Source organism: Microtus oregoni, unplaced genomic scaffold, assembly GCF_018167655.1.
Source record: "Microtus oregoni isolate MIOR12 unplaced genomic scaffold, Mior012 000057F_ref0000458, whole genome shotgun sequence".
NCBI classification, from domain to species: Eukaryota; Metazoa; Chordata; class Mammalia; order Rodentia; family Cricetidae; genus Microtus; species Microtus oregoni.
In genome coordinates, this window is record NW_024543833.1 from 5,054,641 (window position 1) to 5,069,560 (window position 14,920).

Sequence of the window (14,920 nt, forward strand, 5' to 3'; positions counted from 1 at the left end):
AATATTGCAAAAGTAATGAAAATGACATGAAACAGTGTCTAATGTATTATAGATAGCAATTATTAGCACTTGCTCTAGGCCAAACACTGTTTTCCTTCACTTACTTCACACAGTAAATGACGATATAAAGTCTGTCATATTAACTGAAACTTATAGAAAAGAAGATGGGAGCTTGGGAGCTCAGAGAGGTATTACCCAGCTCTCCTGTATTTACAACTGCAACCATATATGATTTTCCAAAGTATTTTCAGGTTTAGTCATTCATTGTAGCAATAGCTCTCTATGAGTGTCTAGAGAAAGCATTCTGATAAATGCTTCTGAGATTTTTAATTTTGGTATGTTGAATGAGTACATCATAAAAATGTTACTAGTGTCTTTTAATTTTTATTTGTTGTAAAAAAACATGTAGGATTTTCATAGCCTAACCTATAATATCTGTTCAATTTAACAATTTTTGCCATAATACAGTAATAATGAGACACTTATATCATCAACCAATGGAAAAAGGCTTTAATTTTTCCAGATGTAAATACCCAACACATATTTAAATATAGAAGCAATAGGAAGCATTTAGCTTGGGAAAAGACAAAGATATAAGTAATAAGCAGAAGTTGAAGTTTTTAAGAGATTTGCATAGTATTAAATGAGCCGGGTCATGTGGAAAATAAGTTTTTACCTGTGAGACTAGCCTGCTTTTTCTTTATTGTCATTTTTGCTCTTTGAGTAAGCAAGAAAGATACAATTTATTTATTTTCTGCTAAAATAATTAAACTTGTTTATAATGCAGCAAATGGACTCAAAACCAAATACAATATTCTACAATGCAATTTCCTTGTTTACTATTTATCCAGTTGCCGATTCTTTTTTGATCAATTGCTGTTCTTTCTATACATGTTTCTGTATATGCGAAATATTCAAAAAGGGAGAAAACATGTCACAAAGACACACTCGTGCTCTGCTTGATCAATAAGTATTCGGAAGCACTCAAACTTTAAAACTAGGTCTTGATTTTAAATATCTTAGTCACTATAATGCTATTAAATCAATTATTTGCAGATGAAAATTATATGACTAACAGAAAATATATAATACTAACATCCAGATCCAGATTTCAATGATAAAGCTATGAATTTAATTCAGGTTCAAATAGAAAGTGTCTTGAATCGGGGTTGAAATAAAATTTGTCTTCTGCCTGTGCTCAGGGGAACAGGGAACTAACCAAGTTGGCTTCCCCTTAGAACAAAGCACTGCCTGATTTTATTAATAAATCTCATATATATGAGCAGTCAGCGTATATGGACTGGCACAGAAGGGGCCTAGCTATTCTGTTATTTTGAACTGTTATTTACTTTTGGCTGACTCATTAGCTACTTGGTTTACATGTTTTGATTTACTGAATTGACAGTTCATTCGTTTTATTTCTTTGCTTATTTCTGGTTTGTATAGTCAGAAGACACAGCCTCTCTCAGCTACACAGCAACGGGCCTCAAGCCTAACACGATGTATGAGTTCTCGGTCATGGTGACGAAGAACAGAAGGTCTAGCACATGGAGTATGACAGCACACGCCACCACCTACGAGGCTGGTATGTGAGGAGGCGCTGTCCTCAAAGGCTTGTGTTTGGCCTAAGTAGCAGTGTTCACAAATTCTGTGGAAATGGAGACAGAGGATTGGTGTGATTTCAAAATTATACCTTGTCCTGCCTTAAATGGTATATCCCGTACAATTCACAACACTTCTACAACTAATGGTTATTATTCCACTCCCGTGGAAGAGAATGAGGGGAATCAAATAGATTAAACAATCTTGCGGAATGATTAATCACTGATTATTAGAATGAGTTCTTTAGAACACTAACTCATAGGCTCTGAATACGAATTCTCTTCAATGTGTTTAAAAATATTGGGAATCTAATTATGAAACTTTATCTGGTTGAAGGGTGCTTTGAACAACAGTCTTAATAGATATTGGATAATTTGAGACAAAATTTAAAAATTACAAAATTGGCCTCCTGTTTTTTTTTTTAATTCTAATTAGGACATCTGGAATAGTAAGAATTTCTGGGTGGTCTTGGTCATACTTTGAAAATAGGTTCACATAATGAAAAACTTGGATGAATTTTGAGAGAGCTTGGATCTACATCAATACAAGTCAACATAAAGTTCAGAAGTTAAATTTTCTAGGAATATTAAATCTATAGTTAAAACATTTTCAAATTTGGCACTTGAGTTTACCAAAACCTACTTTCTAAAGAATATCTTCTAAAACATATTTTATTTTGCTTTTTATTATTTTTATATTGTGTGGCTGTGTTTTATCTGCACACATAACTGCCAACAGTGGCCAGCAGAGGGTGTCAGAACTCTTGAAGTCACATGACCTGGGTGCAGGAAACAAACTCAGTTCCTCTGCAAGAGTTATTTGTGTACTCCTAGCCACTTAGTAACCTTCCCAGCCCTAATAGTTTCTATTTTTAATTGGTTTGTTATTTATATTATATTTAGGTAGGTAAACTTTACATTTTTCCATTAGAATTTGCCTCTTGATGTTGCAACTTTAATTTTATTTATGGTTTTTGCCTTAATTTTTAGAGCTCTACATTTAGTAGGTACTTCTATCTATAAAAGTCTTTCTTGAGTCAGGCGGTGGAGGCATTCACCTTTAATCCCAGCACTTGGGAAGTAGAGGCAGGCAGATCTCTGTGAGTTTGAGGCCAACCTGTATGCAAGAGTTAGTGCCAGGAAAACTTTCTTTATAGTCTCATCTTAATGTTCTTTATTGTAGTTTACTTATTATACATTATTAAGTTTCCCTTATTAATTGTGAGTTGGATGCCAACGTCAGCAGTTTATAAGGAAAACGAGGTTCAGTCAAGTGAATTGCATACCATGAGGACTATAAAATACTCAACTCTGTCTTTTTACCCTAAAGGTCAGGAACAGAGTCAAATATAAACTAGCAAAACAAAAAAAAAATCTAATAAGTAAAACCTGATAGGATTTGGCTGAAAGAATATTCATTTCACCTTAAAAAGAAATTCATGCATTTTTCCTATTCATAGACACAAAATGCACACCAGCATCTGCCATGCCAAATGCACTCTACACAGTTCTCATCAAGCACCTAGCCTTCTAGAGGCACCAATGGTCAGTCCCAACACAGACAAAAAGATAATAAGTTTGAGACCTCTGGTTAGCAGACAGAGTGATTGTCAAATCAGATAATGATCTGAGCAAAGGTGTAAATAGCATGTGGATGAGATCCCTGGGTGATGAGGAGAAGAAAGAAGCAATTCACAAGTGTCCGTGAATTCTGTACTGTGAGGAGGAAATGAGCTGGAAAAAAATAACCTGAAGATTTGCTTTAATTTTGAAATAAGATATAGGCACCAGGGTTTTCTTGCTACAAGCTGAAGGGCATCTGTAGTAAACCTAAGGATGGTTGGCAAATTTTTAAATTAAAATAGTTCATTCTGTCCAGATGAGGAATCTTTTATTTTATTTTGATTAGCTATATTAAAATACAATTAACAGGAATGGTGCCACAAAGGAGCTAGTCACAGCTATAAGAAACAATCACTGCACTGCCCTTACCGGACTATCACCCTTGTGTTTTGAACCTGCATGTCTTCCTTGCTTGTATCAATTACTATTCAACTGTTCAGAAGAGAGGACATTATGGGTATTTCCTGAAATAGTTGCCAAAAAAAAAAAAGAGCAAAAAAAAGCTGGTTAAAAGAGTCTACATTACAAATCCGTGTAGCCTTGAAGCTTGTATGGCCTAAAGACAACCATTTTTTTCGCTCTAAAAGAAAATACCATATGTTTCTCTGAAAGGAAGAGGGGCAAAGGAATATTGACAATCTAAATAACAAAAGCGTAATGTAATTTTCATGTCTGCAGTTTTCTAAGTCTAGAAGGTTTCCCCTCTAGTCATACACTAAATGAAAAAATGGAAATCTGTGGGTGGGGGACATGTGAGAGCCACAGAGATGATAGGTTTTGCTCAGTATACACAATGGGTTAATTTGTAAATTCCAGGCCTTGAGATAGGTACTAGGCATAAAAAAATACAGTCTCTATTTTAGAGAAAATAACAATCATTTAAAATGATAACTATATTGAGAATCATGAAGTAACATAAGAACCATGAAGTAGCAGAAGAAATGAAGTCACCAATTTTGGGCCATGTTGAAATTATAGGAAACAGTATAAAGTACTAATTCTGTTTGAAAAAATAAGGGAAAGTTTTACAAAATAATACCTAGTCACAGTCTTGGAGCAATCATTAGGTACTAGTGGGAACTATAGGAATCATTAAGTCCATTTCTTTCCCAGATATTGGGGGTACATTTGCAGCTCATGGGGAAATTTTAAATATTTGAGCCAAAAAGTCCAACACTGAAGTTTCTATTCCTCATTCCCACAGCTTAAGGATAAAGATATACACACACCTGAAACACATGAATTAACAGAGTGTTTGAAGAAGCAAGTTCTCAGTACATTACTACGTATTTATTATAGCAAAAAAAATTGAAGGATTTTTCTTTTCCTCTTTTCAATACCTGAACTTACTGGTAAAGTAACCTTTGCATCATACTTTGCTGATTTCCTAAATAAATATCTATTTGAACTTTAACATAGGTAAGAAAATAGTAAATCTGACAAGTCACAATCTATTTATTTCTCTCATAGTTTAAATTATGTATATGATTTGTGTAATATCTGAATCAATTCTGACTGTATCTACCCTTTCTATTCATGGACTATGAAATACTTTGAATGAACTCTTTAGGAAAATAATCCTTTTGTAAAATGCCATTACTTCTTTGATATTTTGCTATAAATCTATGTTGTTCTTCCAATGCCTCTTGACATATGTTTTCTTCTTGTCCATCTCATCCCACCCCCTTCTTTCTTCTTATCTTCCTTTTTGTCCTCCTCCTGTGGGTTACTGTCATTCCCATTTTCCTTTGAAAATTTAAATATATTAAGTAATTGCCAACATATCAAAATTAGCCTAATTTGGATTAACTAGAGTTCCAATTGCCTTTAAGGAAATAAAATATGACACATAGGAATGATTTGTGTCTTTCCATTTGGTTCATGTCTACAAATACACAGGAAGGTACTCTGGAAGTGGGGTGTAGCTAATGTAATGATTCAGCTTATGTGGCATTCTGAAGCACTAAGGAGAAGAGAATGAAGATGGGTTCAAATAGAAATCTAGTTCTGTTCTTCTTATTCACTGGAGTCCTATTTGGTAACAAGGAAATTCTAGCAGAACTCAGATGGAGAGAAGAGATGGCTCCGAATCTGCCTGTGTCAAACTAAGGATAACAAAGCGACTGCAGATAATGAACCCGGAAGGTTGCTAGCTACTTAGAAGGGAAACTGTCTTCAAAGGAGTAATAAACAGATCAGCAGAGTTCAGGGAGATGCTGAATGGGCTGCACAGAATTAGTTCCATCTTTAGAATATGTTGGCATCTAATTTTGTACAACATAGAGAAGAAATAGATCTGATTTCTTGGTATCTTATTTCATGTGCGATTGATGAAAGTCTCTCATATATTACTTGTCTTTTCTACTTCTGTTTCTCAATTTCTGTTCTTCCTTAGAATATACCTAGTACATTTTTAACTTATAATATGTAACGTGTTTTTATGGAGTTTTGTGTTTGTTTGTTTGCTTGTATCTCTTTTGTTTCATGAAACTTGGTAGGTTAGTTTTTTCAGTTGTTATTAACTACAGTTTCAGTAAATCCTTTAATGGAATTTCTGCAGTTCATGTATTCATTAAGCATACAATTCTACATACATGCATGAGTGTGAGCTCACTTCAAAGCACCTATTGAATTCTTCAGCCCCTCATTTCCTCACACCTTTGGAAGACCCTGTGCTTCCATGGTAAAGTACCAACTCTACTTGTTCCCTTCTGCCATTCGAAGAGTTGCAGTGAATTGTAAAAGGCAAAATAAACATGACATACCTGATGATAGATCCTGATTGTTAGCGCCATGAGAAAATGCCCACCAGCTTCTTTTTCCACCACCAATGACAAGACCTTGTCTCTGTCTCATCTCACAGCCCCGACTTCTGCTCCCAAGGATTTGACAGTCATAACTCGAGAAGGGAAGCCTCGGGCTGTCATTGTGAGCTGGCAGCCTCCCTTGGAAGCCAATGGGAAGATCACTGGTAAGCATCCAGCTTCCTCTCCAGCCTTGTCCCACCTTGACCTTTGCCCCTTACTTTGCTTACTTCACAGCTGCTCTTGCTCTTTGTGTGGAGTTTCTGATTCAGCATCTTGGTTCATTTCCTCATCTTCTCTGATTGGTGCTTCTTCTCCCCCGCTGAGGCTATAGTTCTCTTAGGGTTCATACAAGTACACACACATGAGTATCAGCTTTCAGTTTCTGTGCGAAATATGTGTGTTTCATTCATAATAGGCATTTTGTGTTTTATCCTATGGACCATTAAGACAATCTTCTTATGGAGTTAGTGTAACAATGAATGACTGAAAGGAAGCTGATTATTTGACAGTTAGAAAATATAAAGGAATTCTAGTGGCCTTGCATTTTTGTGCAACGTGTGAAGGAGGTTTGTCTTGGGATTTTTAACTTCTCATTTAGCTTTTAGCTTCATTCTTAAACAATAAGGTTCAGAAAATACTGAATATTGAGCGACAGAAAATGAATTTTCAGAGTGACAGCTTTTATTTTTCCTAATATTGCTGATAACAAAAATGCCTAATTAAAACATCCATTAGAAGCCTATGATGTTAATTTAGTATATGTATAAAGAAACATAATGGAGTTCTACTAGAGAGTTTGCATTCAAATGATCAATTTAGGCTTTAAATAGATATCTTCATAGAATTAACTTATTATGAAAAGCATTACACAACTCTAAATGTGCACATTAGAGCCCAATGAAGGAGAACCATTGGGTTAGACATTTACAAGTCTCTCTTTACTCTTCTACATGTATGTACAAGAGGTGCATGGCAATACTATAAATTAGCAGAGTGACTGAGTTTTCCTGTGATACAAATAAACAAGGAACATGCAGTTTTAGATGACAAACTCAAGTTATATGGTACTTTGGGATTTTTTTTCAAAATAAAAAGATGATGTGAAGTTTATCAATGTGATTGAAGTTGAAGATTTGTTTTGCTTAGGAAATGGTTCTTAATGTAATAGCAAACAGAAATTTCATGTGAAACTGATAAAAAGTGGACAGATCAGAAGCATAAAGTTCCTCCCCCAAGAGGATATATGTTCAATTGTCAGTGTGCTAGCCCTTTGAAAACTTGTAAGAATGCATTCCAATTATTTTTTTTTTTATTCTCTGTGTCTGGTAAACTTTCACTGGTTCTGTTTCAGTAAGTTTGTAGCTTTTGATTTATTTATGCTTTATTTCATTATAAACAGGTTTTTATAAACATATGTCAAAAATAGATAAAATTTTATGAAGAAAATATAGAATTTTTTAATGAAAAAAGATATGATGAAAACTATGTTTGGTGAGCTACGAAATGAGTCACACTTTCCACTGCTGCATTCTTGACTCTCCCTCATATAAACCGTCAACTTTGCAAAGTAAACAGAATGTGTTTTCAACTCTGAAAAGCAAAGCCTCAATTTTGCTTTACCAATGTAAAAATTAGAATTTTGGCCAAATTAAGAAATCTCTTACCCTTATGCTAGGAACCTGGAAAGGGATTTGGGAGGCATGTATGGATTGAGGTCCATCTTCCCAATATGATGACACTGAATGAGTCTCCTTTTCCTGCTGTTAACACACACACACACACACACACACATAAACACACACACATAAACACACACACATAAACACACACACACATAAACACACACACACATAAACACAAACACACACACATAAACACACACACACCTAAACACACACACACACATAAACACATACACACACACATAAACACACACACACACATAAACACACACACATAAACACATACACACACACATAAACACACACACACACATAAACACACACACACATAAACACACACACATAAACACACACACACACATAAACACACACACACACACATAAACACACACACATAAACACACACACACACACGAAGTACCCAAAACCTTAAAAGCTGACACGAGGATTATATCTGAGTTATATTGATGATTATATTTATTTTCCTGTGGAAAGTACCTTAAGCACTGTCAACATTATTCCTTTGGGCTGGATCTTCTAGTTGGGCACCAACTCAATTTCCCTATGTTCTATAACAGAAGTAAAAGGGTATCCTTTCCTTTTCTTGGAAGACTTCCCTCCTCCCCATCATTCCTTAATGGCTACATAACATGTGTGGTTTCTCATATTTAAAGCTTAAAAGTTAAAATCGAGATACAGGTGAAAACATTCAATATTTGTATTTTGGGTTTGGTTACCTCACCCAGGATGTTGCAGATCTATGTACTTCAAAAAGATGAGATGAGAAAAAAATGAATAAAGAATTTCAATGCTGAGAAGATAAATCAGATAAAACCAATGTTGTGATAATCTGATCATGAGCTCATCATATGCAGGGAATTTAGAATAATTTTTTTAATATAATGTTCACAACAGAGGAAGCAGTGGCAATATACTTGTTGTCCTGTTAAAAATAATAAGATAGTAACTGATCACATATTCTTACTGTTCTTAAATTAAATACAAGATTTCTGAAGTAATTCATCCACGCACAATTACCATGATTGCCTACTAAAACCTGTTGAAGATTGAAGGTCCTGGCTGGGTTGAACTATTTGTCAGAGATCACATGGCATACCTTGACCTACCCAATGCAAAGCAGTGTACCTGCTCTGTGGAAGGGGAACTCTATTTAATGTGTCTTGTGCTACTGTAACCAATTCCTCTGCCCTAAAGTCTCTTGGATTGTGAAATCATTCAACCATTATTTTTATTCCATTTTGGACAGTTGTCCTAACTACTGCTTAAGTCCCATTTACCAGAGTATGGGACATTTTATTCTCAACATTAATGTTTGATGAGAGAATAAACGTAGAAAGATATAAAAAGTATAGAGAAGGGTTCGAACAAATTCTGGCACATTGCTTCTTGAATTTCAAATGCCCGCTTATGTGAGGAGGAGCGGAATGATCACTGTGTGATGTTGCATTTTATGCATGTTAAATAAATGTGACTTTAAGACGAGAGCACCTAGCTGTACCAACAGTCCCAGAGGAGCCTCCAAACTCTGATGTCACATGAAACTTTACTCTTTTGGTCAGCTGTGACTAGTGAAAGAATGAGATGACAAGGCAGGGCAGAAGACAGCCATTGCTAACAGATTCACACGTTTCCCAAGGAGACTGTGTAGTTGTGAAAGTCTGCAATTTAAAACTTTAGATGGTGGATTCTGTAGCTTGAGAATATACCCAAACCTGGTTATTCAGATGAATCTGGGAGCTTTCTCCAAGATCACTTTTTAGGGTTGGATAATAATATCTTCAACTGAAGTTTGGAAAGTTTTAATTGTCAAATTAAAAAAAAATGTAATCATCTGTGTCACCATAATATCAAGAACTGGTGGAAGGACAATTTTAAATTGTCAGAACCTGACACAAGATGAGCCTTAGCTAATCAACTACAGTTTTTAATATTTCAAAAAAATATTTAGAGGAATCACAGTGAAAGTCAATGCATCGTTTTTTCTGTAAAAATTAAAAAAAAATCAAAAAGGAGCATAGCTACGTAGGTGGGAAAATAATTTTCAAAGTTTCATATGCATCGTGCCCTTACAACAGCACGGAAAATGTTTATTTCATTAGAAGTCATTAATCACTAGGTAATGGTAGCACGTGCCTTAATGCCAGCATTTGGAAAGCAGAGAGAGGTGGATCTCTGTGAGTTCCAAATCGGCCTGGTCTCCACAGCAAGTTCCAGGGCAGCGAGGGCTATCAGACAGGGTAATCCAGACTCAATAAAAAAAATAACAAAATAAACCAAGTCATTAATCCAAAACAAGACTATACTACAGATATTCATACAATTAGTGAGTTTCAGTACTGATTACTCGTGAATTTTGTGAGGAATGAAAACATGCCAGAGGGTGTGGCTACTGCCATAAAGAATATTTCCTTTTTTCTTTTAAATTTTTTTCAGATGGGGTAAAAGACATGATATAATAAATTAAAAAAAGAAAGAAAAATTGTAAATATCAGGATATTCTTCAAGTAGACATGGTTTCTTGGAGAAACTGATTTGGATAATAAATATGAAGATATTTTATAATTTTGAGCATGGGAAATTAACTCTAAATGAACAAATATCCATGAAAACACTTTTATACAATGACAGTTTAAAACCCTCCTGAACCGGAATGTTTAGAAAGACTCATATAACATGTTCATATTCTGTGTTGTTCTCTATCATAATATACCTTCTCCCTTACCTCAAACTTTCAACATGATCAAACTTTCATACTAACATGGCAACAGGTGTCCAAAATTATAAAAATTCTACAGATCAACCAAGAATTTGCTCATGACATTGCTTAATCACAAGAATAATTTTGAGCACAGCTTATAGAGATTATCCTTAGTGTATATACTTCTGGCAATATTATTACCATGTATTAGTAGCCAAAACCAACACATGGTTGTGGTCACAATTTCTGTGTATCTAGAATATTTTTACTGTTACTTTTCGAAGGCATAAATCAATATATCAACCTAGTTAAAGTCTCATTGATAGTGATTGGTAATAATTTTGCTTCTCAACATGCATGATTGACAGGAGGTTTTGGTTCCTTATTGATGCCCAAAATTAACCCTTACTTCCTGCTTCCTGATCAACTTCACTTGGAGATGCACTTCATCAAAACCACCATAGGAAAAGAACCATGGAATCTGCTGACAAAACAGAAATTCCAATCTCCTTTGACTCAATGTTACAGAGTATTCTGATGCATAATTATGTTGGTGAGAGGCAAGATTTAGAACTCATCCTAGCTCAGGAGGACAACATCACACAAATGCGTGAAGACCAGAGAATGTATAGGAGTAATTGCAGCCATCAAATATGGTTAACCAAATTATTTAATGAAAAAATCCTGCCCTGAGGTCATTTTTCTAAAGTATACCCACCCTTGAGGTAATTCCCATGTCAGGCAGGTTTGAAAGAATACAGATAAAGAGGAAAGGTAAGAATTAACACAAAATAGGTATAAGTTTCATTAATCAGTCTTTATTTAAGACAAAATGATTTGTGGATGTTGTATTTTGAAATTTAGCTTAAATATACAGATCAACAGGGAAGAAATTCACAGTTTAGAATCCAGAAATCACAGAGCTCCAAATATCCAAGAAAGTCCTATAAGGCAGTGTAATGAGTGATACAAAAGCACAGGTGTTATCCGAATTTATTAAAAACACAAAGCTTACAGGACAGAAAGCTCATGGCCAAGGACCGCTTTTATGTGTCAGAAATACGTTAACAGGACTTCAATTGATGGAATCGATTTGGATTCAGAAGGTAAGGGAAGTTAGATTGGTGTGAATAACAAGGAATGGGGGCTACGAGCTTCCTACAGTGAGGATCTGTGCTGGTGCTGGGATGCTTCTGAAGACAGGTGAAATTCAGTCGGAGAACTCTGAAGTAAGCATGGTTCAGACACAGCAGTGACAGTTCCCAGTCCAGATGGGGGCAAGAGCAATTCAAAGGAAAATGTTTTTAAAGGACAGCATATCGCTTTAAGAAAGTGATTTTCATATTCTTATGTAACACAGTACAGTGTATGAACAATACAAACAATAAAGATTATAATAAAAGAAACTTATGCAGAATTATTAGACTTATAAGCAATGCGGTATGCAAGGCAAATATTATTTACAGAATTTTGGCAGAAAGGAAGGACACAACCATGTTTATATAATAAAAACACACATTATTAGCTCATACAGTTTCATCTGACAATGTAATATGTAAATTATTGATGCTTTTAAATAAGAGATAGCACCTACGTTGGCTAAGACTAGTGTTCAGATATGCATATTTCATAAGGCTAACTGATTTTCAGTGCATATTCAAATTAGACTATTATAAGTGCGTGAATTGTTACCATTCTACTGATATACTCCCAAACCATATAATTAAAGCCCTCCAGTGATAGACACTAATATCTGAGAATCTCCCTCTAGCCCTTTTTCCAACTAGCTTCGTTATTTGTGAGAGGGGTTCCACACAGGCCCTGCTAATTTCCCAGGGTCACCGCAAAAATAAAATATGACTGTTCATTTTTATAACATTATAAATATATACAGCATTTATACTTTCCAATGTATCTTTATTATTTAAGCACAGCCAAAATAAATATTAATTCATTATCATTCATTATTGGACCGCCAAGAGTATTATGCAGGCATGTTATCTCAGTTTTCCATTCATCATAGTGTTTGTATTTTAGAAAAGACAAATAATCAGAATTTATAGGTAGCTAAAACACCAATTTTTAAGTATGATATATATTTTATTTCTAATGGCATACTCTACATTCTGATTCTATACATTGAAACAATTACTAACTAATTCTTACAATATTAAAAGAGTCATTACTTGCTAAGCAGAATGTTGTTCTTTGTAGATTGTAGACACATAATGATTATTACAAAATATATTTGAGAAACATGTGTGTATTTAAAGGAGAACTACTACATGTACAGTAAACAAAATTACATTTGTTTATTTATGCAGCTTACATCTTGTTTTATACCTTGGACAAGAATATACCAATAGACGACTGGATTATGGAGACTATAAGCGGTGATCGGCTGACCCATCAGATCATGGATCTCAACCTTGACACCATGTACTACTTTCGAATTCAAGCACGGAATGCGAAAGGCGTGGGGCCCCTCTCCGATCCTATCCTCTTCAGGACTTTGAAAGGTTTGAATTATTTCTCATCTCTTTCTTTTTATTTGGGGTTACTCAGAGAATAACTCCATAGTCTGTGTTAGGAAAAACAAAGCTACACCGTTATATTTATTTTGGTGATAATACTTGCAGTGGGAATTCAAAATAAATTTAAATTTATTTTAAACTCAAAGACAATATGTCAAATATGGTTTTACCACATTTTTCTGGCATTAACACCAGAAGCCATATTTAATCTGTATTTTTATTTATAGCATCCAGATTTTGCATTAGTTTCATGTATACCAATTTTATTTGAGGTGCAATGAATCCTTAGACCATTTAATATGAGGAAATAAAAATGTAGATGTATTGAATTATGTATATAGCCTAAAATTGGCAACCTTATTTCCTTTCAATAATGATTATCCTTATTTATTAAAGTAAACTTTAATAACATAAACCAACAAATTGCACAAAGAAAAATGTGGTTGGCAAGTTCATAACACAAAAGCAAAAAAAAAAAAGTTTAATATGATGGGTAAGTGAAACTCCACATTCTAGTAAGAATATATATGTATGTGTGTGTGTGTGTGTGTGTGTGTGTATACATGTGTATGTGCACTCAATTTAAAAATAGTTGGTATACTTATAGAAAGTACAGAGTCCAAATATTGATGGCATAAAAATGCACTCTTTTATAATCCAGTAATATTTTCATACAAGATGAAATGCTTGCAAGAGTTACAGTTGACGATGAAAAATAATTTGCATGGCCCATAATTGATATTTATAGATGTATATTTGCTGTATTATGTTCAGTTTTATACAAGGATAGATAGAGTGGGTCTTAAACGTGTTACAACATTATGTATATATGTTTTTCCAGAAAAAAAATGAATACATGATCGAAAACAAGTGAGACATTAAAAGGACCTTCATGATTGACAATTCTACCCACTTTTTTGCTGTACTTGAAGAAGGGTCTTAGAGTAACTGCATAGCCTGCTTCTCAATGCATTAGGAAGATATGCTAATATGTAGTGGACTTTTGAATTCTCATGAGTAAGCTATTCAAAAGCTGGATTTTGTTAACAGCTTACTTGAAATTTTGCCAAAAAATACACAAGCAAGCATTCATCCTAAGCCTGTGTGACAGTTCTTCATGTCACAGTAAGAGTGAGGAGGGAGGTGAGCAGTGAATGAGCTAGTTTTTGTCTGGGTTTTGCGAACCTCATGTCTAAATCAGGTTTTACTTCATGAGCAATTGAAAGGCAGCCAGTTGTTCATTTCACAGAATCATAGAATGTAACTAGATAATGTTTTGCAAATGCCTAAATTTTATCTATAGGCGGGTGCCAAATTAATTTCATGCTCACAGCGCATGCCAGGCAAGAGATGTCAGGGAGGGTTTATGGTGATTTAGAGAATCGGAATGTTTTCTACGGTAGATTGATGAGCTGCCGCAGGATATACTGGCCCGCATTGATAGCCTTCCTGGAGGTTATTTAATAACGTTAACATTGCGCTCATTACTGTTTATCTTGACTGCCTTGGAATCATCTATTAAGTCATTTCCTAAGCTGGAGACAAGTTACAAAACTTCTTTTATAATAGTCTACAAGAATTAGGTCTAATGTACTGATCTGATGCTGTTCTTAATAGTAATCAAAGGCATTCTATGAATAAAGTTTGCTCACATGCTAAAAATCTTTTCATGTCTTGGGGAAGTTTTAGATTACTCACACCAAAAAAACAAATAATAATAATAATACAGACACTGCTATCTTTAATATAACCTGAATTCTGCAAAGAAATGTATTTTTATGTCATTTTAAATTACAAGTGTTTTAAGAACAATAAATTATCCATCATAAAAGATTTGATATCTCACTGAACTATGGCTACACCAAAGACAAAATCATGGAATTGTTCCAACTGAAGATTTGCTCTTTCCAAAGTTGCTTTAATGCAGAAGGCCTTTGTCCATCAGTATGTGACC

The 14,920-nt window shown here is 34.5% G+C and overlaps 1 protein-coding gene across 1 annotated transcript in view; it reads left to right on the forward strand.

The window, feature by feature from the left end:
* Nucleotides 1–14,920, forward strand: part of Dcc (DCC netrin 1 receptor) — a 1,005,453-nt gene that overhangs the window by 899,302 nt on the left and 91,231 nt on the right. The window contains exons 18-20 of the mRNA XM_041639231.1: nucleotides 1,447–1,585; nucleotides 6,088–6,195; nucleotides 12,757–12,951. Of these exons, the coding sequence (XP_041495165.1) occupies nucleotides 1,447–1,585; nucleotides 6,088–6,195; nucleotides 12,757–12,951 (442 nt within the window). The remainder of the gene's footprint in view (nucleotides 1–1,446; nucleotides 1,586–6,087; nucleotides 6,196–12,756; nucleotides 12,952–14,920) is intronic.